This window comes from Trachemys scripta, chromosome 3, assembly GCF_013100865.1.
Source record: "Trachemys scripta elegans isolate TJP31775 chromosome 3, CAS_Tse_1.0, whole genome shotgun sequence".
NCBI classification, from domain to species: domain Eukaryota; kingdom Metazoa; phylum Chordata; order Testudines; family Emydidae; genus Trachemys; species Trachemys scripta.
In genome coordinates, this window is record NC_048300.1 from 160,323,171 (window position 1) to 160,349,500 (window position 26,330).

At 38.2% G+C, this 26,330-nt stretch overlaps 2 protein-coding genes across 7 annotated transcripts in view; one reads left to right on the forward strand and one right to left on the reverse strand.

Annotated features, from left to right (window-relative positions):
* The window catches only part of MCPH1 (microcephalin 1), a 226,099-nt gene that overhangs the window by 58,016 nt on the left and 141,753 nt on the right, over positions 1–26,330 (reverse strand). The window lies entirely within an intron of this gene.
* Positions 1–26,330, forward strand: part of ANGPT2 (angiopoietin 2) — a 64,510-nt gene that overhangs the window by 2,808 nt on the left and 35,372 nt on the right. For 2 of the 4 annotated variants that reach the window (XM_034766365.1, XM_034766364.1), the window contains exons 2-3: positions 22,819–22,974; positions 26,134–26,255. In XM_034766365.1, coding sequence (XP_034622256.1) covers positions 22,819–22,974; positions 26,134–26,255 — 278 coding nt within the window. Of the gene's footprint in view, positions 1–10,166; positions 10,263–19,503; positions 19,525–22,818; positions 22,975–26,133; positions 26,256–26,330 lie in introns of those variants that run through there. The other 2 variants (XM_034766366.1, XM_034766367.1) reach the window with 2 other exon arrangements.

A 26,330-nucleotide genomic window follows, 5' to 3' on the forward strand; every position in this document is an offset into this window, starting at 1 on the left:
TAGCAGCTAAACATCCTGTAGAATGACTTACTGTTTACCTTTTCATTGCTTTAACACCTGCTCTTTATGTTTTCTGTTATATCTACAAAGAGCACCTCAGAAAATCAACTTCTGTTGAGACTCATTTTGCTAGTCCCACCTGGTCTAAGGGAATGTGAAAAGCAAACAGTACGCCTTAAAGTGCTTAACCTACCTTATTTGCTGTTTTTTCATTCTATCACATACCATACTACATGCTACTTCATTAATATTTCAGATTATTAATGAAAACTCTAATGATCAATTAGTATTTTAAATCATATCAAAAGTTTAATAGAACACGGACAGAAAATTGTAACAAATTCACTGCAATTTCTTCTTCTTTAGCAATTACATTGAACTTGAGAAAGGTATTAAGTCTTTTGTTCTTCTAAAATTATTTATTCAGGAAAGCATAGTTGAGACATGGCATCTTTTTATTTCTGAAGTGAAATTAAAATGATCTCAAATTGTCTCACAAGCGTCTAACGTAAATTAACTTTACAGGCTTTGTTCCAAGTGTATTGCACATCCTAAAACAATTTCACATTTCCCCCTTTAATACATTAACCAAAGGAAATGTTATGTTTCTGAATGAACACTGGACTGTATGAATGGAACAGCCTGGGAAACGTACACTGTATCTGGTTAACAGACAAACACAATGGGAAGACAATTAGTTGCACAGGACTGTTTTTGCTTTTGTGTAAATAAGAGGAGAATTTGGCCTATAATTGCCACACATTGTGTCTTCTTTCATGATACCATATTCTTTGCTGAGAACCATGCTAATAACTGATGTTATCACTGTAAATACATCTAAACCATTTAAAGTGATTTATAAACAGAGATACCTTTCTGATAACTGATGTTGATCATTAAATTAGAAGGAAACTGTGAATAAGGAATCAGATATCATCAAGCATCTAGTAATAGCCAAAAACTGGTGCTACAGTGGAAGGCAAAAAAGCCATAATGCACCTAACGCAACTATGCAATACTACACATTAATGGTATGTCTACACAGCAAAGAAAAACCAGCAACTGGCCCGTGCTAGCTGACTTGGGTTCACAGGGTTCGGGCTGCAAGGCTGTTTCATTACTGTGTAGACTTCTGGGCTCAGGCTGGAGCCTCGACTCTAGGACCCTGTAGGGTCCCAGAGCAATGAAACAGCCCCACAGCCTGAGCCCTGTGAGCCAGAGCTGGCTGGCAAGGACCAGCCACAGGTTTTTCTTTGCTGTATAGACATACCCAAAGGGAGCAATCCTTCTGGACATCCCCCATCCCAAAGGATCAGTTTACCTATTGTAATATGGCATTTGTTTATCCTATTTGTTTTGAAATGAATGAGTGGGGAGCCAAATAACCACGTATACATTTCAACTTTAAACCAGTTCAGGGGAAGAAGGTGGGGACAATCAAGATACACCACTAAAGTTTTAAATGTCCAGGCTTATGCAGTAGTTACTATTCCTATTATGGAATTAGTCAGTTAATGTTTTGTATTTTGCAGTATCCAACAGATGATTCTGACTCTCAAATCTAAGGACTACATTCCTTTCCTAAGTAACGCATCTGTTTTCACTTACACGTTTCCATCTACCAGTTACATATTTGTTAAGCAGAAGAGTACTGGCAGGACACAAAAAGAAAATACCTTTTTTCCCCCAGTTTGAGACATCAGCAGTGTATGCTTTGGGGCAAATTTTCCAAGCAACGATGCAATTTATTAATGTAAGTCATGTAGATAAATTCCAGAAAAAATGTTTTTAATTTGCATTCCCCCACAAGCTTAAAGCAAAGGCTAATGTCATTATTCTACAATTGCAAAATTCCAATTTTCAAGATGAAACAAGAATGAAATGTACGGCAAGATGAAACCAGCCAAACAGTAGCAGAATGTTTCTTGTGCAATTCTACAATTCAAAAATGAGACTGAGGATTTACCATCTGGCTCATGTTGTGCATCAACTAGTATCTCACTTTAGGCATATGGATAGTTGGAGCAGCAGGTGGGGGCTTTCCCAATTCATTCCCAACTGACATTTTTTCGGTTAAACTGCCCTTCTTCTTTCAAGTGCACATGTAGTAGCCAACCCTGGAGATGACTGAGCAGACAGTTTCCAGGACTAACGTCTCACTAAGATGCCTGCTTGCATACCCGCTTCACACATTCCATCCCGAGCCTGCCCTTGGAGTCTGAGCGCATAATCTCCATAAAGTTCCCATAGCCTTACATGCAGAAACAGTTACCTTTAAAAACTGGGTTTCTTTTTTAAAAGTACAATTATCTTACCACCGGTCCTCCTTTTGCATTTGTTTTTTTAAACATGTATGCAACTATGCAACAGACACATTAGTATCTATTTCTTTATAAAACTTACAGAGCAAAATAATCAGCAGCACTCATGTGATTACTACTTACACTGAAAACTCCTTTGCCCCAACTATAAACAAGTACTTTGTCAGGATTGAGCTCTGTATAACAGGGTCCATTCACAATCCACAATTCTAAACATTAATACTCTCAAGAGCTATACATATTATATATTATTTAGTATTACAGTATTTGGGGTTTTGAAAAGTTCACTGCATTTTTCCTTATTTGATTCACAACCACTCCTCACAGTAAATCATAACTGCTCAGTGAAGAGCGCAGAATACATACATTTTATTTGACAAGTTTTACCACACCTTTTATACAACAGCCTCATGCCACATTTATTGCTTTATTTTTTAATAGCTTTGGCTGAAAGCCAGTATAGGGTGCAATGAAATGCTACTTTCTGCATCATAGTCACATTATAGAATTGGACATATTACAAGGAGATAATGTGATTTAGAAGATACAGTCTCTGGATTAGTGTCAGGGTCTGCAACATTGGTGAATAACTTAACCTTTAGAGAAGGGATCATGAGAGTAACACGCCGCATAGCCCCATCAGCTCAAATAGAATCTGAATCAGCACCAAAGCCGTCAGATCAGCCCCTTCTGGCTGAGCAGGGGGGGAGGGGGGAAAGAAGAATTGAGGGAAAGAGAGAAAACCCTTCACAGGAGATGCTAATTTGTCAACATTGCTAATTAAATTATTGTGGCTGGCATTGCTGCTTCGCCCTGGCCTGGCATGCTAGAGCAGCAGAACAATTCCAAAACCATAGGTTTGAGGGAAGGGAAAGAAGATTGACAAAATGGGAAATGGAGTGTGTCCTATGCTTGTGTTAGGTGCCTGGTGGGATACCTGGTGATTAGGGATTCCTGGGTGACTTTGCAAAACAAATGCATCAGATGACACCTGTAAGTCCCTCATGATAATTAATTAATACCGGAAATAAAAAGTGAATAAAAGTAGCACCAGAGAATTTGACAGAAAATGTCACAAAAAAGCTACAAAGTGTAATCCTGTCAAATGAAGTTTTGCTTTTTAAAAGTCTGTTTTAATCCCTATAACCGTCTGCTTTAGCAGTGTGGAAACTATACTGTTAAATTTTACAGTAGAATGATTTAAGCTGATGCTCCTTCCTGCCAAATTGCTTGTCAATTGGGAAAATTATTGATCAACTTGGCTTTCTTTTTAATAGACTTATCTCACCCTGTGAAGGTATCTCCAGAGTACAAGAGAAAATAATCACATGTGCTCTTTAAGACAGGATGGAATGCTCTATTTGGTGCATCTCAAGTGCCTTACACTCCAAATAAACCTCACAGTGTTCAAGAGCACTTCAGATTACAAAATCCAGACCCATATTTTGTATCAAGATTCCACACCTAAATGGTTCTGCAAACACTCACAGTGTCAGTATTCAAATTGCCCAAGGAAACATGTCATATGCCATTGACTCCCTTCTTTAACAGCTTGCTTTCTGCATTTTCACCACATCACACCATAAACATATTACTCCAAATGCTTTTTGTCTTCATCTGCCTGTATAGCATGGCTAAGCTACAAATTAGGATACTGACAACAGATTTGAGTCAAACTGCATCCAGCAACTAGCATGGACAGGAATTAGTCTAGAGTTCTCTGACAGTGAATAGACTCCTCCGTCCCCCAAGAATTTATAGAATGTTGATTCTAGTATACTACTTAGGAATTATTATGTATTGATTTGGGAAGTCTATGAAGCTACAGGAGCTCTGTCTCGACACTGCTCCAAAAAGCCTCCAAATGTTTGTTAGCTTATTCCAAGGACTTCCAGCCCTACTGGGGCTCTAACCAAGCCTCCCTATCCTCAGTCATCTTCCTCTTCCCCAAAAACCTTGACTTTCTCTTACTTGCGCTCTCCTTTACAAGAGGCCTGGAAATGAGATATCCCTTCCCTAGATGGGTGACATTTGAAGAATATCTAAAAGGTACTTGTGATTCAGCAGTTGGCCTACTTCTTTCCAGACCAATGGACTTCAGAGATTCCTGCTGAAACCAAGTAATGTGAAATATCCTACTGTGACACCATCCCTTGATACCCTAGTGAAAATCATACCTTACAGTTGTAGGTTTCATATCATGTGCAGCTTGAGTACTGAACAGAATTAGAGATTATAGAGTACCCTTCACTCACATCATCTCAACTATGTATTGTTGACTTTATATCACAAATGAAATTTTACAATGTCCTGCTGAACAGCAAAGGTAGCCTTATTCATCTGAAATTTCCTAGAAAGGAAAGCCTGTAGAACACATTGCAACAGCTGTCTCTAGTGTAACAACAGGAATTCTTGAACAGGCATATCTATTTATTTATTATTTATATTTTTAGACTTTGAAGCATCTAATGTTAGTCCACTCATTGGGATGATGAAAACTGACAAGTATACTAAAAAAGCACAAAACGAAACTTTCATGACCTGGATAATTAAATTTGAGCTCAAAGTTAGCATATAAAACACGATGTCTCAATCATCTTCATTGTCCACTTACCAATACCAGAATAAACAATTTTATATGTATTTTCTGTAATTCGTAAATTTATTTGGCTTTTTAGGACTATATGCTAGAACTTTTAGGAGAAGATGAAAATGTCAATTCTTTGGAGTAGGAAAAAGTGTTGCTTTTTATAATGAGGATTAGTACCTTCAAATCCCGAGCTTAAAATGGCTGAAAACAAAAACAAACCAGCCCAAAACAGAAATGTGAAAGCCATCACTTTAATAATTTCCAGAGTTTTATCTTCCATCTCAAGAACCATCCAGGTTAGTGGTTGAGGTGACAATTCCTCAGGAATCAGTTGCTTGAGAGAGTTTACTGATATATTGTGCTCAGGCTAAAGAATAATGGGGGAACATATTCCCCATAGATGTTTTACTTTCAACAGCAACATTCTGTTAATTGAGATCAATTGTTTGGTAAAGAATCATTTTTTCTCCCACTTCATTTCAGTCACAACAAGGACTGGTTATCTTCTGGACACTTAGTTCAAATTTGTTCAGTTTTGTAATCAAATACAGTATAAAGCATCCTCTTAAGTGGCACTAATCAGTCAAGTAACAGTAACCTCTATTTCTTGCTTTTTTAAAATATAAACCAACACACAATGTGGCACAATTTGCAATATCTGTCCTGGAAGAAATCAGTGCTAGAATGCCAAGAATGCACAGGTCAAGACTGAGATGCATTGGCATAGCTGTGCAGTACATTTTTTACATTTTCCTACATTGTATCAGTGGGTAACCTGTGCAATCAGTCTCAGTTTAATGTGCAAGAAAACTTCCCCAATGCAGCTTCATGAGTTTAAAGAAACAATTCCCTTGTTGGTTTCTGCTTGATCCCTTCAGAAATGTAAGCTAATTAAATACATCTACAAGGCCTTTTCTAAAATAGAGCAAGTCAAACTCAGCTCTAGGTAAACCCCAGACTCGCCTCCTTAGACCCAATTTGCACAGCTGGATAAAGCAGGCAAAAGGTCACAGAGTTTTAGATGAACAGTCAATGACAATATACCCAAACTTAAGACATATATATCTGAATGAAAGTGACACAGATGACTTCAATGGAGCTTGCTTGCATGAGGGCTGACTTTGACCCACAGTATCTAGCCCTGCATTTTCACTTCTGTTTCACACACCTCCTCAGCCTCCATCCTGTCCATCCTCAACTTTTATTTTATAATCAGATACAAATAAAAGGATACCATCATGACTCTCTCTTGAGCCTTTAACAACCAAGCTTGTTGAAAGATTCTCTACACAAAATGAAACATGGTACAAATTCCAAAAGGACATCTAAGGTTAATAATGAGATACTTAGAAGGGCATGTCATCCACAACACAATATAAACAATGTGGCCTCATTTGAAAGTACTAACCATTGCACATATAAGGATTATGAGACCATTAAACAGCAAAAGATGTAAAAATACTACTGGTTGCCGAACAAGGGGACAAAGCTTAAGACTGTGCTTCAACAAGGGTCTTGTTACTAGATTGCTGCATTTTTCTTTTGAAGCTTTTTTAAAAAAATTAATATTCCAGGAAGACAATAGAATAGTACATTAGAGCAGTGGGTCCCAAGCACTGTCATATTGTAGAGCAACTGTTAATAGTGAGGCCATCTCATGAAGCACCTCCATTTTCATCCATCCAATCACACTGATATGCACAAATCACAAAGGCCACTCCACCTTCCTCCAGCACACGAGAGAGCACTCTTTCTCAGTTCCCCATCCAATCCATTTCCTTTCATATAAAATTAATTCTCCATCCTCCTTTCACTTAACAATAATTTTTCCAAATGAATTTCCCCATTTGCAATCAATTCTCACCAGCCTCAAGCAAATAAAAAAATAATCCCTTCCTTCCGTCAGTTTTTAAAATCAGTTCTCAGCCCTCTTCCCTGCAATTCATAACCCCTGCAGATTCTTTGGCCTCCTTCCACATGCAGCCACTTACATGGCCTGTTCATGTCCCATTCTTTTCTAGTGCTTGGGCCCCTTTATTTCCTCCTCTAACTCTTTCTGGGCCCAGCTTCCCTGCCCAGCCTCCCTCTTCCCCACTTCCCCTGTTATTCAGGACTCCCAACCCAGGCTCCTTTCTCCTCAGTCCCTACTATTTAAACTCCCTTACCTCTCCATCCCTCTTCTTCTGGGTCCTCAGCCTAGTCCCTTCTTTTCTTTCCAGGCCAATTTACCCTAAAGCAAGGGTTCTCATAACAATTTTTTGGTGGCCTCAGAGTGCGGCCACCAACCCCTGCTGGTCGTCGCTCTGACAATTTTTCCAAGCCCAAACCCTGCCGCCCCAGGCTGAAGCCCAGAGCTGGAGCCCAGGACTGAAGCCCACTGAGCACACACACTGACCCCATGTGTCTGCAGAGGCACCGCTCAGAGCCCCCAGGAGGCTGTGTGGTGCAAGGCGCTGATCTGCTGATGGTGCCAGCAAACACCAAGGCAGCCAGGAGCAACAGCTGGGCATTGCAGGGAGAGAGGGACCACTACTTTCTTTCCCTCCCCACATATCTCTGCCCAGGAGGCTGTCTTTGCCACAGAAAAATCCCCTGGTGGCTGCATGCGGCCATGATGGTCACATTTGAGAAATGCTGCCCTAAAGAATTGATGACCTGGGTCCTCTGGTGACCTCCTCCAGCAATGGCACTCTCTTTGGCAGTGTCTCCCACCCGAGGATGTTTTTTGAGGGAACACTACTTCCTGCAGTCTCTCTCCTCAGTGAAGATTGTTCCCAATGTCTCCCCCAGGGCCCCAGATCTTGGCAGCAGCTCCCGCAGATAGCAGCAGCTTCATCCCATGGTAGCTCCTGTCCTGATAGTTGCCTCTTCATTTCTCAGTAGATGTGGTGGGAGCTTCCCTTGGCCTGCTGCCAGTGGCAATGGCTTCCACTTTATCCAGAGAGTGGCTGCTCTTGATTCTGGGAAGTGTGGAGGAGGCAGCTTCATTTACAGAGTAGTGGCAGATCTGGCTCCCGGCTTTCAGGAGTCCTCGCTGGAGTTGTACACAAGAGGCAACACTATTATATGACCGCCCTGCTTTCTGTGGCCCATCAGTGATCCAGAGATCAAAGTTTGGAAGGAAGACATTGAAGATGACAAATGCAGGGGTTTTGTGTGGGTGCCTTTTTAACAAAATAAATAAGGACAATCAACTCGAAAGCAGCAGCCTATTGAGGTGGGAAGTCTTTTTAATTAAGGTGATAACATTTATAAATAATTTCCATCGAGCGTCAGTGTTAAACACAGAAGTAGGCAGTACTCCCATCATTAGCATTTGCAGTGTCGTGTTTTAAGAGGTATTACATGTCACCTATAGGACTTTAATCTTCTTCCAGATATTTGAATTTCTTAGTTCTTAGGCAGATAGCATTCTAGCTGTTTTTCAGGTTGGAATACTTTGAAAGCTCCTACTGTGCAGAGGGAACAATAAAAGGAAAGGAGTAAAAAACCTCCACCACTTGGCAAACAAACATATTAAGTTGCAAAGTATTCAGCTTGTGTACTTTGTAGTAGGGTGGTCTTACAAGGTCCTTCCCAGATACATTTTTCTGAAAGACCTACTATTTAGTGCAATCTGGTCCACTTAAAGGTCAAACATTTTCTCTTCAGAAGTACTGTTAGGAGCCTCAGGGATGTCATCTCTGACAGGTTTCTTTTAGTACTATCCAGAGAGGTTAACTCCATAAGGGGCAGGTAAATCCTTCCCACCTTTCCTTCTGTTTGGTGGTGAAATTTTAACAAGAGGCTCCCAGGACCCGCTAAAAAACATCAATAAGGGAAACAACCTAGAGAGAGTTACTACAATCTGTAAAGAAAAATCTCTGCAATTAATAACTTGAACAAAAAAAATTTGACACTGGGAGGAACATTACAATGTATATTGTTAGCAATAAAATGTAATCCACTAAAAGTCAACATCAGCAAACGACAGTGTATGCACTGGTTCAAAATACTACACATTCAAAACCATGCCTGTCTTCATCTTAAAAAAAGTAAATGGCTGATTTTCACAGGAAGTTTCTTCAGAAAGAGGAGGTTTATTTTATAAAATGTTATTGACTTGGAGTCAAAAGTGTTCCAGAGTTTAATGAATATTGTGAATGTTTTCAGTGCTTCCTCTCTGAAAGTCTGGAAAATGCCAATAATTCTGCATCTAACGGGTTCACACTAAAAGGTACGCTAAGAACACACTCTTGAAATGAGACACACCCAAATTTTATAACCAACAAGAGGGACTAATTGTGTTCTCCAGCTTCCTAACTCATTTGATCTCTGAACTCCAAATCATTCTCTTTTCTGGTGTGGGTGCAAAGTAAGATTACTGCTTCCCTGAAAAGCACTACTGTAGAATATTAGAGCAAATTGTGAATGCCTAGCATTTCCACTACTAGCACATTTTGAAAGAAGGTTTTTACTTTTTACCTCCTAAAATAATTCAGTTATAATAGGTCAACCCATGTCATGAGGCATTTGTAAAACAGGGTATCTTCTCAAAGGAGAAGTTTATAACAGACGTGGATGTGGGAACTAAAGTACAATAAAAAGGTAATGAGAGAGCTTAATCCCAAGTAGCTCCACTAACTTCCTAAAAACTTCATGATTTTAGTAAATTAGTTGGACAATGCCTGTATGCATACAGACCCCTGAGCATCCCTGGTGATAAGTACCAGGGATGAAGCAAGCCACCTATAGTCTATTTGTTCTATCCAGTTCACTGTCCTGCTGAAAACAGACTAAGCAAGTAGCAAAGGATTACTTCACATCTTGAATACTGGCGGTTTATTCAGACCGTATGCTCTTCAGGGCAGGAACACGTCTTTATACCTGTCTGCAAAAGGTCCAAGCTCATTGTTGGTGCTGTACAAATATTACCAATACTGACAATGCAAAAGTGTTAGATACCCCACACCCTCTCCAGAAAAGTTAGAATATTTAATGAACGTTTGGCCTGACACAAATCTTGAATAAAAAATTAAGTAACGTGTGGCAAAGTTACTTATATACTTTGTAAACAAGGAGTCCTAACTCTAAATAGCTTAAAGTGGTGTGGATGAACCCATTCATTATGTTCACACAAGACTTTTTATACACATTCCAGTGAATAGCAGGAGCACCACTGACTCACTGTCTTCCTGGCTTCATTGCTACTGAACTTCGGCAAAATGCCATTAATGACTCAGACGTTTATTTATTTATTTGTCCTTTATTTTTAGACTAATGGGAACTTTATGAATTCCTTCCCTGCCTTCTAAGAGCAAATGCCACTTAGCTTTGATCCTGAAAAACAGTGTTTTAGAATAAAAGCTCAGGTAATTTCATCTATTTCTGATTATATAATAGGTTGTGGGGTTTTTTTTTGCTTTTATTCATATATTTACACATTGGGTTTTATACAGAAAATGATTTAAACTATTACAATGTTTTCTAGCATGCACGTATTTGCCAAGAATATTAAAGAAATCCCAAGCATAGAAATTAAAATAGATATGAGTCTATTTTCATTTACAGTCTAGCGCATACTAAAGAAAAAATATACATCCACCCCAATGTTAAGTATCGTCAAGGATATAAAATACCTTCATTCTCTTTTAAATGGCAAACTATTTAGAAAAAAAATATGATTTGCATATGTGAGATTACAAATTGCAATATTTGGAATTATGAAGAGCTTTTGGATATCTTGAGACCTGAAAATCCCTCTCTACCTAATGTGTACTCTTGTGCTTTTTCACAGTAGTCATTTGGGTAATAATGACTACTCAAAATATGTAAGGGAAAATATTCATATCATGCTGCAAAATCTTTTAGTATTGAGAAGTTCCACATAAACCACTGTGCTTTCAGATGAAACTATATCTCTTGAGATGGTCATTCTTTATAAATGCTTGTGAAGACAATGGAGGTATTTATATTCATTAGGTTTCATGTCATTAATGGGAGATTTGATTTTCATCTTTATCTGAACAGTTTATTTCCCTGAAGGGGACATCAGGGATATCATTTGCTTTTATATGCTTATTTACTATTCTAAACACTAATCACTTAAACCCTTAGCATTTTATTATAAAATTGTATTGTGAACATTTTCCAATATGTCCCAATGCACGTCCCGATATTATTAATTTATGTTTTTACTTTCACTTTTTTTTTTTTTTGGACAACAGGAAAGAGAGATGAGAGAAAAGCTTAGCAGGAGGCCTGGCCTGGCACAAATACACTCAGTAGGGCATGTAAAGAACGAATACTGTAGGCTTCTCAAGCATTGCCACATGCATTCTCAAGGGGATTATTTTTCCCTTGTGAAACAGAAGTCTAAAGGGACTTCCTGCCCTAAGCATCAACAGCAACAAACCAGTTTTAAATTGACAACACTGCAAACAATTTTAAACTGACTTTCTTCCAGCCTGAAATCATGTGCTTATTTTATAGTCTATTCATTTTTCTTCAAGTTACAGGACACTAAATTCCTGTTTCCGTTTTGGCTTTTAGTAAAATGGAACAAGATTTATTTTATTTTTCTAATACTGTTGCAACAAAACCTCATGTTACATACTTTTAATTGGGAATTTTTATACAAAGAGAACATGGATCACAAACAGGCAAATGAAGCTGGCTTTTTTTTTTTTTTAAGCATGAAGATAATACTTTAACATTTGTTTCCTTAGGTCCAGTAATATAAATGGAACATGAAAGTGCTAGCAATATTTTCAATTTATGCTTCCATTTTAGTTAATAGTAATATTGACAGAAAGTGAAAACAGATATGGAGGTAAAGAAAACTAGAATGTTTGAAAAATAGAAATATTAACAGTGTTTAGCCTTCATATTACTGAGAAGTTACAGCCATGCAGAGACAAATGTGAGCAAATGAATGCAGAGTATGGTGAGAACAATTAGTATCATTTTTCATTCCTTCTATATTACAGTATAAATGATAGCTAAATCTGAGTTCAGGAACCCCACTGACAAAGACTGGCTTAAGATTTCTCAAATTTGATAATTCAGGAAAAATGTTTCTGTACCTGTAAGAACGATGAAAACTTGTATGCTCATATGTTTAACCAAATTATACTTTTTCCTTTGTATAAAGACTGGAATATATTTCACTGTTATACATGTTCATTGACATACAGGAAATATCACCTTAAGCAACACTTAGTGTAGCTTTTAATTTCAAATAAAAACATAAAATGTAATATTTAATCTCTTGGCTTTAAATTTAAAAACATAGTCATTTAAATTATGTAGATTTCAGAGACTTGTATTTTAAGTCTATATAAACTATGATCTCCAGGCAGAGCAAGAATGCACCTGTGGGTTAGCACTCCCAGGAGTTCCACCAGGGCCACCTGAACTAATTCCCACTGCCGCATCTATACATTTGGGGGAAGTGCTTTAAAAGATGTTCCAGGTTGTGGGACAGATGCTACCTCATGTGACTCAGTCAGCCAGTGAGAAACTGAATGGGGCCATACAGCAGACACTCTGAAACAGGCAATAAAGTGAGACCAAGGCCCAATTGTGCTAGAGGTATACTTATTTTTTTATTTTATTTTTTTAAGACAGTACTGTGACTCTTTCAATCTCTTTCATTTTGTCCAATAAAGTCTAGAGAATTAGAAACAACAGGAAGCTTAGACAACGTAGTGAATACAGTATTTAGAAACAAAGCAACTATACATATTTTCCTAACTAAAAATTATGCAGACCTTGTTTTACTTTAATTTTTTCCCCTCAGATTTTTTCTAAATCAATTTAGGAGACTAATTGCACAAAATAATTGCTATGTTCCAGAATGTATGCAGTGTTGTTGTAGCCGTGTTGATCTCAGGATATTATTGAGACAAGGTGGTTGAGGTAAAATCTTTTACCGGATCAACTTCTGTTGGTGAAAGAGACACCAACCTTACCACTATGGATGTCATACACCAACATCACTCAATGATGGCATCACTGCCTGCGTCATATATTTACCAGATAATGGATAACCCTGAGATATCTACCCCAATCACATGGTCAAACTCATCCATTTCATCCTCACACATAATTTTACATTCAAGAACAAAACACTTTGTCCAAACTATGAGGACAGCCATGGATACAAGGATGGCTAACCAGTATGGCAACCACTTCATGGGCCACCTTGAAGAAGAATTTCTGGTTGAATGCACCATGAAACCAATGATATACTTGAGCTACATCAATGATATTTCATTCTCTGGAGGGATAACCTAAACTCCCTCACAGGACTTCCACAACTTCAACAACCCTGCCACCCATCCATCAAACTCTCTGTAGAACACGCCCATACTAACATTCACTTCTTGGGCAGCACAATCAGCTTCAACAATGGAACCTTACAGAAAACTATATACAAGAAACCCATGGATCTATCTTCACAGATCCAGTGACCATGTCAAACACCAAGAAAACTTATCTATAGCCAAAACTGTAGGTACCACAGGAAGTCCAGGATATATACCTTACACACTTAAAACCACTTTCACGAAATAAGGACACTCCAGAGAAACAGATTGCATCATGAAACAGTCCATCCCAAACACCCTGAAGAGCCTGCTTCAATACAAAAATATAGCCCCCTCTGAGCACACACCACTAGTTGTCACTTACCACCCCACACTGGGATATGGGGTATCAAACAATTACAACCCATACACATGGGGAACACATCCTGAAAGAAATCTTTCCTGAACCCCATCAAAACAGTACCTGACCATAAAATATGCAAACCCTGTAGACACCATTTTCACTGCCACTATGATCAACACTCCCCACAACACACCTTTCACAGTCCATGGGTCCTACACATGCCTATCACAACATGTGCTGTACCTCATCTAGTGCACTAAATGCCCTAATAACAACTATGTGAATGAAACCAGACAATCACTAAGCTCTTGAATGAACTCTCACAGAAAAACAAATATACCTGTGGGTGACCACCTTTCACAAAGCAATCATTCTATATCTGACCACTCAATCCTCATTCTCAAAGGAAACCTGCACAACACCCTCAAAAGACAAGCCTTGAGCTTTAATTCATAACTTTGCTAGATACTAAAAATCATGGACAGAATAGAGAAACTGGATTTATGTCTTATTACAACAATCTATAACCCATTTAATTCACCCCCAGCTTCCTCCCCCCTTCCCCATGTATGACTGGAGAGCTATTAATGGGCCACTTTACCATGAATGGTCCCTTGAAATATGTCAACTGTTTATGCTAAACAATCTGTTCCATCTTGTATATAGCTGTGACACTCTGAGTATGTTTCCCAGACCTGAAGAAGAGCTCTTTGTAAATTTGAATATTAACTCACTCGTGTTCCATAATGCCAAGTAATGTTCAGTACATTACAAAAGTTTAAAATACATAATTTGTAGAGCACACTGCTGAATATAGTCAAAACCTGAGGACAACTACGGCCAGGTCTACACTACAAATCTATATTGGTATAACTACGTCACTCACAGGTGTGAAAAATCCACATCCCTGAGCGACAGTTATAACAATCTAACCCCCTATGCAGACAGCACTATGTTGAGGGGAGTGCTCCCTGGGAATGTGGATTAACTACGCCAAGCGGAGACGCTCTCCTGTTGGCAGAGTAGTGTCTTCACTAACGCACAACAGCTGTGCTACTATAGCACTATATGCGAAGACAACTGTGACGGGTTGAATCAAAGAAACCCCCTTGGGAACTGCCAGACTGATGTGCCAAGACTACTTCTGCCCCTGCTTTCCCTGCCAGACACGCCAATCTGCTCCAACACAGACCCAGGGTCTGAATTACTTGCCCCAAAGCTGAAAACTTAACTGAAAGTAGCTTACAGAAGTGTTCTTGTCTTTAACACTCAGATGTCCAACTCCCAGATAAATTGGTTTTACCCTGTATAAAGCTTATACAGGGTAAACTCATAAATTGTTTGCCCTCTATACACTCCCCCGCCCTAGGTATTAATACATACTCTGGGTCAATTAAGTAAAAAGTAATTTTATTAAATACAGAAAGTAGGATTCAAGTGGTTCCAAGTAGTAACAGACAGAACAAAGTGAATTACCAAGCAAAATAAAATAAAACACGCAAATCTAAGCCGAAGAAGTGGGCTGTAGCCCACGAAAGCTTGTGCTCAAATAAATTTGTTAGTCTCTAAGGTGCCACAAGTACTCCTGTTCTTTTTGCGGATACAGACTAACACGGCTGCTACTCTAATACAACTGAATACAGATAAAATCTCACCCTGAAAGATGTTTTCATAAGTCTCTTTCACAGACTGGATGCCTTCCTTATCAGGGCAAAATCCTTTCCCGTGGTACAGCCCTTGTTCCAGCTCAGGTGGTAGCTAGGGATTCCTCATGATGGCTGCCTCACTTTGTTCTGTTCCACCCATTTATATAGTTTTTGCATCAGGCGGGAATCCTTTGTCCCTCTCTGGGTTCCCACCTCCACCTTCTCAATGGAAAGGCACCAGGTTAAAGATGGATTCCAGTTCAGGTGACATGATCACATGTCACTATAAGACTTCATTACCCACAAGCCAGCACACACGTATACAGGAAGACTTGCAAATACTGTAAAACAGAGCCATCTGCAGTCAATTGTCCTGGCTGATGGGAGTCATCAAGATTCCAAACCAACATTAATGGCCCACACTTTGCATAATTACAATAGGCCCTCAGAGTTATATTTCATATTTCTCTTGTATCTGATACAAGAGTGGTACATTTATACAAATAGGATGACCGCACTCAGTAGATTATAAGCTTTGTAATGATACCTTACAAGAGACCTTTTGCATGAAGCATATTTATAGTCACACTCATTAGCATATTTTCATAAAATCATATAGAATGTGTCACAACCACTATAGCTATTTCTGGGGGAAGGGATTAATAGGCATGCTGAAAAACAGTATTAACATAAAAAGAGGGTCAGAAATGGCCTTCTCAAACTCTTACCTCCTCTGCTGAAAATATGGAGGTTTGCTATGTCTCCTACTTTCATGTCTCACCATATTTCTCAGTGTTTGTCAGAGAAAAGAAAAAGAGGGGAGAGAGCAGGGCTTTAAACAAACAATAGGAAAATGATCAACTGACATTGCAGGCCTCTTGACCACAGGGATAGGACAACTTTGTGAGGACACCTCCTCTTACTGCTATCCTTACAATGGACTGCTAAGTGTTAAGCCAAATCTACACTGAAAATTTTTGCTGGTATAGTAGTTAGAGGAGTGATTTTTTTTTTTTTTTTTTTTTTTACACAATATTTCTCTAATGGCAAAAGCCCTATTCTAGATGCAGTTATACCACCCAAAAAGTGCTTTTGATGGTATAGTTTATTTCCTTTGGGGATCCAGTATAAGCTATATTGGGAGAGTTTGCTGGTATAGCTGTACTGGCAAACCTACTGTGCTACAGACTAGTCCTAAGTCTATTCTGTTAGGCATCCTATTGTCACCTTATGGGCATGAAACGGTTTTTAGTTTCTCGGGAAAACCTCTGCTATGCTCAAAAAATTCTCCTCTCTACATCCCTGCAACAAACTGAGGTAAGCGGCTTAGGCGCCTTTTCTTGTTTTTTTCCCCTCAGACCTCTCTTCTCTGAGTTTACTCCTCAGATATTTCTTCACATGTGAGTCAGCAGTTCAGGCTTTCCTCTTCTGCCATCCAATCGAAGTACCAAGCTTAATTAATTCTTCAGCTCTATTTTTCTCTTAGGAGGCTGGGTGCAGTACATTTCTCCTCTCTTTAGCTCTTTATTGTCAACTTTTCCTTCTGTCTGTTGGGTGTGCACTTCCCCAGATGGCTGAAATCTCTCAATGACCTACTTGCTACAGATTTCTCTTCTTAACTGCATCCCCTTTATTGCAGAATCTGGGAGATCTCTTTGAGAGCCTGAATTTTAGTGCAGATGGCCCAAACTCAGATAGTCTCATATTCTATTGATGGATAAGGCTATGTCTACACTACGGACCTTACAGCGGTACAGCTATCCTGCTACAGCTGTGCTATTGTAAGTTTTCACCAGTAGCCGCTCTTTGCTGGCAGGAGAGAGCTCTCCTGCCAGCATAATTAAACCACCCCAATGAGCAGCATTAGCTATGTCGGCAGGAGAGCCTCTCCACACCAGCATTTTTGTCGGTGAAACTTATGTCGGTCAGGAGTATGTTTTTTCACACCCCTGACTGGCAAACATTTTACTGACAAAAGTGGTAGTATAGACAAAGCCTAAAGGTATGTCTACACTACCCGCTGGATCGGCAGGCAGTGATCGACCAGCGGGGGTCGATTTATCATGTCTAGTCTAGATGCGATCAATCGATCCCTGAGCGCTCTCCCATCGAATCCTGTACTCCAAGGCCTTGAGAGGTGCAGGCGGAGTCGACAGGGGAGCAGCAGCAGTCAACTCACAGAGGTGAAGACACCACAGTAAGTCGATCTAAGTATGTCCACTTCTGCTACGTTATTCGCGTAGCTGAAGTTGCGTAATTTAGATTGATCCTCCACCCAGTGTAGACCAGGCCTAAGGCTACACTGAGGATTTCACAGAAATTGTGTACCATTTCACCAATAGAAATGCAGCTCCAACAAGGTTAACAGTGGTAGAGGCACGAGTGTAGTTCAGCTGCAGGCATTTTTACCATCGTTGCTAGTACCAGAGGAGCTATGCCAGTGCTAAAGTATCTGTGGGAGACTTCCCTAAAATTCTCAGTGTAGTCAGGGATTATAATCACACTGCATGCACAGTAGTTTCAGAATGCTATAAGGAAATAAGCAAGCAGTTAATAGTAATTGCTGTGGGTTCTCTTCTCTCCTCCCATCTCATCCTGCTGAGAGGTAATTTGTATTAGATTTGTGTTTTCTGGACTGAAAACTAAATAAAAGATCATGCTCATTTCAATAGCAGATATCAGTTACTTCAACCAATTTGTTAACATCATGCTTTAATCATAGTTACCATAATAACTTATTTCCACCTACTATTATTTTCACTCCCTCCTTAGAAGTACTAACATCTTAAAACTAGATGTTAAAATACAAATGTTGTTAACTGTGTTATAAATTAGATTAATACCCATAATTAATAATGTGATATTAATAAAAATGAGAAGCTTAATTTACATTCATTAATTGTATTCTGATGATACTTTACATCCATCTTTCTTAGGTTCCACAATAAATGAGCTAATCTGTTTCCCTTTTGTTTTAGTTTTTAGTCAATTTCATCCTCACCTATTATGGCAAGGCTTCATTAGTTGGATTACAAGGGTGGGTTAGGGACTCATGGTTGATGGCACATGTCTCTCATTTCTAGGGCACAGACGTGGCTGTTAGCAGGATGAGCCTACTTTCATTAAAAAGTTTGATTGTTCGCTCCAGCCAGGGATCTTTGAGACCGAGATCTGCATCATGTATTATATGCTTATTTGTGCCATTCATGGGGGTTAGCACTTGGCAAAGTAGGGATTTTAATGTGTGTATTATTAAAACAATAATTGCTGCCAAGGACATGAATGTTTAGTAATTTAGATAAACCATTTAGCATTCAAGAAAACAAAACCAAAATCTCATTTATAATTTTAAATGGATTAAGTACAAATTAAAATGTCTCCAGAAAGCGCAAATCATTTGTTAGTCTATTAGCAAAGTTGTTCTGTAAGATGAACACAAACTAAACAATATGGATCACAAAGATTCTTCATTTAGCTAAGAATTGGAATTGGCAAGTCAATTCTTTCTGCAAGTGATTAATAATATACTCAAACCAGCAGCTGAAAGATAATTTTCTATTAACAGATACTACATGTTTTTCTTTCCCTCACCAATTTCAAGCTTGCTGTTTGTTTAAAAAAAATCTTGGCTATAATAATGATGTTTTAGAATGTGTTCCAATATGATTGATCTGCCCTCATTCTTTTGGCAACTTAAGTTAAATATTTCTGTCAAATTTTATAATTTAATATGATTTGAAGTAATAAGGGTTGACAGTCCAGATTTTACATCTAAATAAAGTGCTTTATGTGTGTGTCTACAAATGTTTTATTCTGGTTGTACTAAAAGCCTTAACTATGAAATAAATTAATTTTTAAAGTATTTTTTGAACTCTTTCTAAAAGCTTTGGGATCGAAATCTGTGGGTTAAAAGGGTTACTTTTCTGTGAATTCACTCAGGGTTACTTTCTTTAATTAGGTGCCATTAACATGTATTTAACATATGTTTTTTACACAAAAATTTCATCCAGTACCAACTTCCATGATAAAAAAAAACCTTGGAAAATATCACTACATAGTGCAGTTAGAATATTGTCATATTGTGCCTTCTTTCAAATTCTATCAGAAATCTACCACCTTTCCCCGATCCTTCAAAACAAAACCTTAGAAGTCTATTTATTATGTGGTTCTGTGAGTTGTGCTTCTTTTTAAGGTTGAATTGAATTTTGCATTTAAAAAACAGGAATGTAACCACTTTAATATGTATGACAAATACTGTGTATTCTCTCCAAAATTACAGCACTTTCGAGTACACAGATTTCCTGGGAATTTACAGGTAAATCAGTTTCTAAATAAAAATATAAATAAAAAACAGGTCATTAAAAAATTTTCACAGCTGGAGTTTGACCATTTCCCCCCTAAAAATCTTAATGTAATAACAGAGACACTGAATTCTCATGAAGTTAACACTCACTGAAGTCTCATGTATTGACTATAGTTAGAGACTTTTTCTCTTACAAGCAGCAGTAAAAAGAGAAAAGGGGGTGTATGCGCTATATTTAACCCCATAAAGATGCTGGGTTTTGAGAGAGATGCTGAATTCTAATTCCAAAGTACTGGGAAAACACATGGCCCTTCAGCAAACAGGGGTTTCTTTTTTTCTTTCTTGCTTCTTCTGAAAAGCCTCTATGCCTTATAAGCCTGTGAAGCTTCAGAAATTCTGAAAAGCAATTCGGAGATGCCAGCTTCCTTTTCTTTCTTTAACAGGTTTCATCATAGAGACCAAAACCTCTCAGATCCTCAGGGAGAAAGTTTTTATTTACTTATTTTACTCATATAAGCTCTAAAACCCTGAGATTTTGAAAGAATACCTTTTTTTTTTTTTAACTCACATAGTACTGAAATCCATAAAATGATTTTAAAGAGTCCATTTTAACCCTTCATCTCAGGCTCTGTGGATTTAGTTTTGTGAATGGTTTTGAATTAAACAAGATATAGGCAAAGCCTGGCAGCTTCAGACTATTAAAAATGAACCTTTCAAAATGTGTTGGATTCTAAAAGGAATCTCATTGATTCCTTAGGGTGACAACTATAGTTGTACTTTTAACCCAGCAACTCTAAACTTACAATGTTAAGATTAACAAGGGACTGGACCAAAGAAAAATGTCTTAATATTTCATATTCCTGGAACTTGGTATCCCAGGTTCTCTTTTAAATGCAGATTTTCACCCTTGAAGTTCACTTGAATAACATAGGGTTTGAACTCCCCCCTTCTTCTCCTCCCCCAGCCCCGGTGATGCATGTTGCCTTAAATAATAGTTCATTAATAGCTTAAATTATCAAAGTTCCAAATGTTTTCTTTACATCCAAATCATTGAATAGACTTTCAGCCCTAGAAATGGATACTTAAAAATTCAACAAATACTCGCTCAGAGAAAAAGAACAGTTTGTTTCACTTGTGTTCATGCCCCTTTCTGTGAATATTCTAGTGAACTAAGCAGGGTGGATTTAATCATGGATTTCTACATAAAAGTGCATTCTGGAATATGCTGATCAAACAGTTTCACTTTTGTTTCTACAGCCTGTCCCTCCCTTCTCACATTTATCTCCAGACTTCTTCTCCTTGTCCAGATCTATTCTGCCCCCACCAAACTTCTATTCATTGAACTTTTTGAAACTGCACCTTTAGAGAGGAGTAAGGGATTGACTCTGTGTACACAAATTTGCAGAAGGACAATAGGGTTGAGGTCTGAAAATATGGACTTTAAAAACACTTTTTACTGTTAACAAGCATTTTATCTCTGGAGAGACAAATCCACAGTTTGAGAACTGCAATACTAAGCATCTCTGATGGTATCTTCTAGACTGAGCACTGAGTCCCATTGGGTAGATAGAAAGATTAACCTATATAATCTATAGAGAAGCCCCTTGAACCCCATAAAATTGGGTCCCTAATCCATGAACTATCGGAACTCATTTACAAAACTTTTCTTAAACATTACATGAATATATTGTCTCATACTATAGAATTAGAATTTATAATCCTCATTCCATGATGAGATATCTTTGAGCTATAATGTATCTTAATTAAAACAAACTTTAGATAATGCTTTTTGAGGGAAAAACCTATCAAAAATCCGATTTAAATAAAAAAAATCTGATTTCTTTTTATTTTCTTGAAAAAAAATCATTGATTTTTATCCACCCTGGAACTAAGGCCCTGTTTTAGCAGGTGCCTAACTTTGAACACGTGAATAATTCCATTGACATCAATGAGACTACCCACACGTTTAAGCATCTTGCCAAATCAGGTTCCAATTTACCAACAGAAATTTTTGCCAAAAGAACAACTTCTAATGATTATAGAAAACAGTCAAATAAAGTGGATTTTGAATGCGCCTTCATTGATGTTTTTACTAGAAAGCTGATCTAAATGACTCATCCCCATTCAGGAAATAAATATGCCATGTGACCTATATCTCCAGTCAAAAGAGCAAACCAATTATGAGCAAACTACAAACCAGGAATTATTTGCAGAAATTATACAAAGAATAATTCTGAATACATTTGAGAAAAATCAAACTGCTGTCAGACAATTCAGAGAGACTGAAAGACGCTATCAAATTATTTGAAACCTTACCTGTCCTCTAACTAGTTCTTTGCGAGCATCTGCATGCTCTATTTGGTATAAGGACTACAAAAAATAAATAAATGTCTATTTGGTCATTGGAGTGATTTTAGAAGAATTAAATAATTTCAGCAGCTTTTATTTTTGCATTCCTAGACATGTGGTGTTTATAGTAACCAAAATGGCTCACCCTAGGTTTCATCTGTTTGAAAGGCTCTTGAATAATATGCTCACACACACAAATAAATAAATAATCGGATTTCATCTCTGATCTTTAACATTTAATCATGCAGCTAAAAAATGCTCTTCAAAATATTTCTGAAGTCTTGAAACAGGAAGGTGACTAAACTCTTAGGCCTTTGTCTTCTAAAATTTTCCATGATTACTAACACTGGTGCAGCTCCTCTGGTGGTAACAATGGTGGGAGTGCTAGTATAGACAAGGTTCAAAGTGGCTGCCAGCATTTTAACATCTGTTATTTCTAAACCTGCCCAGAATAGGTCTACACAATAGTGGTTAACTCTGGTAGCCACAAGATTCTTAACTAGGCATGCACTCCTGCCATTGCTCCCTGTGGTGGAGCTAAATCCATGTTAGCAATTAAGGCCTGGGCTACACTAGCGGGGAGGGGGCGGAGGGGGAGGTTTGAACTAAGATACGCAACTTCAGCTCGACTTACCTGGCCATCCTCACGACAGCGAGTCAACTGCTGCGGCTCCCCCGTCAACTCCACTTACTCCTCCCGAGGTGCAGTACGGGCGTCGATTCAGGGATCGATTTATCGCGTCCAGACGAGACGCGATAAATCAATCCCTGATACATCGAACACTACCCGCCGATCTAGCGGGTAGTATAGACGTACCCCAAGGGAAATTTTTCACAAAAAAGACTGATAGACAAGGCCTAAGAGGAGATTGATTTAGCAACCTAGTATGCATGTTGACTATACTCTTAAACAAAAATGTAAAGAAAGCCATTATCTTCTTTCTTTTCACCATATAGCTTGAGAATTACATCCAAGACAATATGAAGAAAGAAATGGTAGAGATCCAGCAAAATGCAGTGCAGAATCAGACTGCAGTAATGATTGAAATAGGCACAAACCTACTGAATCAAACAGCTGAACAGACCCGCAAGTTGACAGATGTTGAAGCTCAAGTAAGTAATAAATTTCAGGTTTCAGAGTAGCAGCCGTGTTAGTCTGTAGCCGCAAAAAGAAGAACAGGAGTACTTGTGGCACCTTAGAGACTAACAAATTTATTAGAGCATAAGCTTTCGTGGACTACAGCCCACTATGCATCCGAAGAAGTGGGCTGTAGTCCACGAAAGCTTACTCCTGTTCCTCTTTTTTTAATAAATTTCAGATTCTCATTGACTTTAGTGGGCTTTGGAGCAACCCATACAAGGGATTGTCATAATAGGGAAATTTTAAAATGTTAGCTACATATTTCTTTAATAAATAATACACTTAAAACCTCCAAGATATGCCCCAGACTAAACTGAGTAATCATACGATCTGCTGTAACCCATACTACTTCCCCTTCCTAATTATTCACCTCCCATTTGTCAGGTCACAGCTAAACTGGGTTTTATCTTCTTTGGGACAGGGACCATGCTTCTGATCTGTTAAATGACTTCGTACGCTTCAGAGTACTGTAAAAATAAAAATGATTCTTATTTCTGTACTTTATTTTATTTTTTCCTAATCAATAAATGTTCTCCATGATAGCTTATTCGCTCCTTGTGAATACTGCTGTGAGATCATAATGAATCTAGGATAATCACAGTCATCTCCACCATAAGACACTAATGTCATAAGTACATATTTATGATTTCACTGTTGGATGAATCATAAGAAGATTAAATGAGTGGAAGAAAGGCTGAGGAATTAGAGGAAGCTACTGGAAAAAGTAAATAGCAATTTTTTTTCCTAGTTGACTTCAGTGTAAAAGTCCCACTTCAAGTGTAGGTCTTTAAAAGAATCTGAGAAGTTCCCATACTGTAAGTGGAAAAACTTTTCAGAATTCCAGCACTGGTTTAAAGCTCAAGACAACTGTATCCACAAGTATGGTCACTACTGAATAACCACATACCTTCTTTTATCTTATTGATATAGTTAAAAAAAACAATTTAACAATTACCACACAATAAGTGATGCACATTTTTCAAAGTGAATGAATTTAAAGGTGTAGCATTAATTATTGCTCTAATTGAAAAGCATTTGTTCTGCTAGCAGACAAATCATCAAAAACTGATTTTTTCTAAACACCTCAGCAAACAGTTCTAAATTGTAGAGTAAGATATATAAGGATAAATCCTGGATTGAAGTAAAATGCATTGTGTATTTTGTAACTTCTGTTAACATGGTAGGCAAATTCAGATATGTATTTCTATAGCAGATATTTAAAATATTTAGCATTTATATTATAGTTCATATGTTCAAAGTACTGTACAAATATTAACTAATAAATATTCACAGCACATACTGCTATTTATAGATATTATCTGGTTATTTGGAAGAGGTAATTTGTCAGCTACAATATATATTTGTTTGAGTCTGTATGGTAAACTGATGGCTCCGGTCAGAAGCAAGTTAAACACATCTTAATGGCTTTATCACTAAGGACCACCATTTTTCAAGGATCCCCATGTTTTTTCACTTGCTGAGAAAATATTTGTATCCACTCACAATAAAGTCTTTACAGAAATTACCCAACTAGGAGAAAGACTGTCACTGCAACTTTCTTTCTCTGAAATTACTGTTGAGTAGGTTAAAAGCGTAATTAATTAACAGAAGGAGATTAACCAAACAATTGCTCTCTCAAGGACACTCATTCTTTGGCAATAATTCTCAATTACACTTAACTGTGAAATCATGTCCTGAATGACTATTTAACATGAAGGATGTGAGTAATCAATTCTTCCTGTCAACTAAAGCCAAATTCTGATGAACTAAAAAAAGCTATTCTAAAACAAAAAACTGACATTGTCTAGAGAACACACATAAGAACGTAACGTAACAAAGCAAAACTGATCTTCCATGCCACATCACAATACTATTGTTTTTTTCAGTGGTAGATGTAATTCTGAATAAAAAGGAACTTAGATAAGAAAATGGTTTACTAAAACTGAAACCATGGAATGAGTCTGTTAAAAATTTGGTCACATGGTAAACAGTTCAATCCAAATGATGTTTTTTCACTTCTAGACACCTGTGACAGTCTGGTCCCACTGAATGTCAAAGGCAATATTCCCAAGGACTTCAACATGGCCAGGATATGGCCACCCATATTAAAAGAAAATGCTTTATATATTCACACCAGAATGGGAAAAATCTTACATAGGAAATTATTCTTTAAAGAGGAAATACAATAAATACTCCTGAGGGAATTCTGCCCCCCCAAATTTAAAATTCTGCACCTAAAAATTCTTCAGGGGATCTAGGTGAAGGTGGTTGGGGCTCCGTGGGGGGGTCTGGGTGTGGGGTCCAAGTGCTGGAGGAGTGGGGCTTGATGGGGTGGAGGTCCAGATGCAGCTGGTTGGGGATCAGTGGGGTGGGGGGCTTGGAGGGGTCCAGGTGTAGCAGGGTAGGGTTTGTCAGGGTGAGGGTTCGATGGGTCTGTTTAGCGGGGGAGCACAACCGGCACTGGGACCAAGGAGGCAGCGTTCAGCTGCAGAGCCAGCGGCAGAATGGGGACGGGGGGGAAGCAGGCACATGTAGCCCCTGTGCCCCCCCCCCAAGCCTCGCCTCTGTTTGGCGGGGGACAACCCCCCTCCCACAAAGTGCGCCCATGGTCGCCTCCCGCCCTCCCCCCTTCCCCTGCTTTCTTCAGGGAAACACAGGAAATCTGTGGGGGAGAGGTGCGTTTTCTGCAGGCATGCAGTCACTCAGAATCCCCCCAAGGGTAAATAGATTTCACATACTGATTCTCATCTACCTCATTAGAAAGCTAATGGACAAAGTAATTTTGAAACACTGAATCACAAATGTGGTTTATAAAACCACCACTGAAACATTCCTCAGGATAAAGATAAGTGGAAATATAAATTATGATGCATTTGTTTGATGGTTGAACAAAAAACTACAGTAATTCTGAGCATTTTCCATTATAATCCTAATTAATGTATTTATGCCCAAATCAGTATATATATGCATGCACACGTACATCTTTCAGATTATATGATGAAAAATACATATTTTTATTTTATTTTCTACATGCGATAACTACTAACCCTAGAATAGGATTAAATTATAACTAGACACAAAAAAACCTTAGCTTGGGTTTTCAAAGTTGCTTTTTTATTTATTTAATTTAGGTATTAAATCAGACAACAAGACTCGAACTTCAGCTTCTGGAACATTCTCTTTCAACCAACAAATTAGAAAGGCAGATTTCAGATCAAACCAATGAAATAACTAAGTTACAAGAAAAAAACAGGTAAGATAGCACGCTGGAGAGGAAAAGCTAAATTGACTTTTAATATTTTTTTTCTGCATGAAAACATTTCTCTTC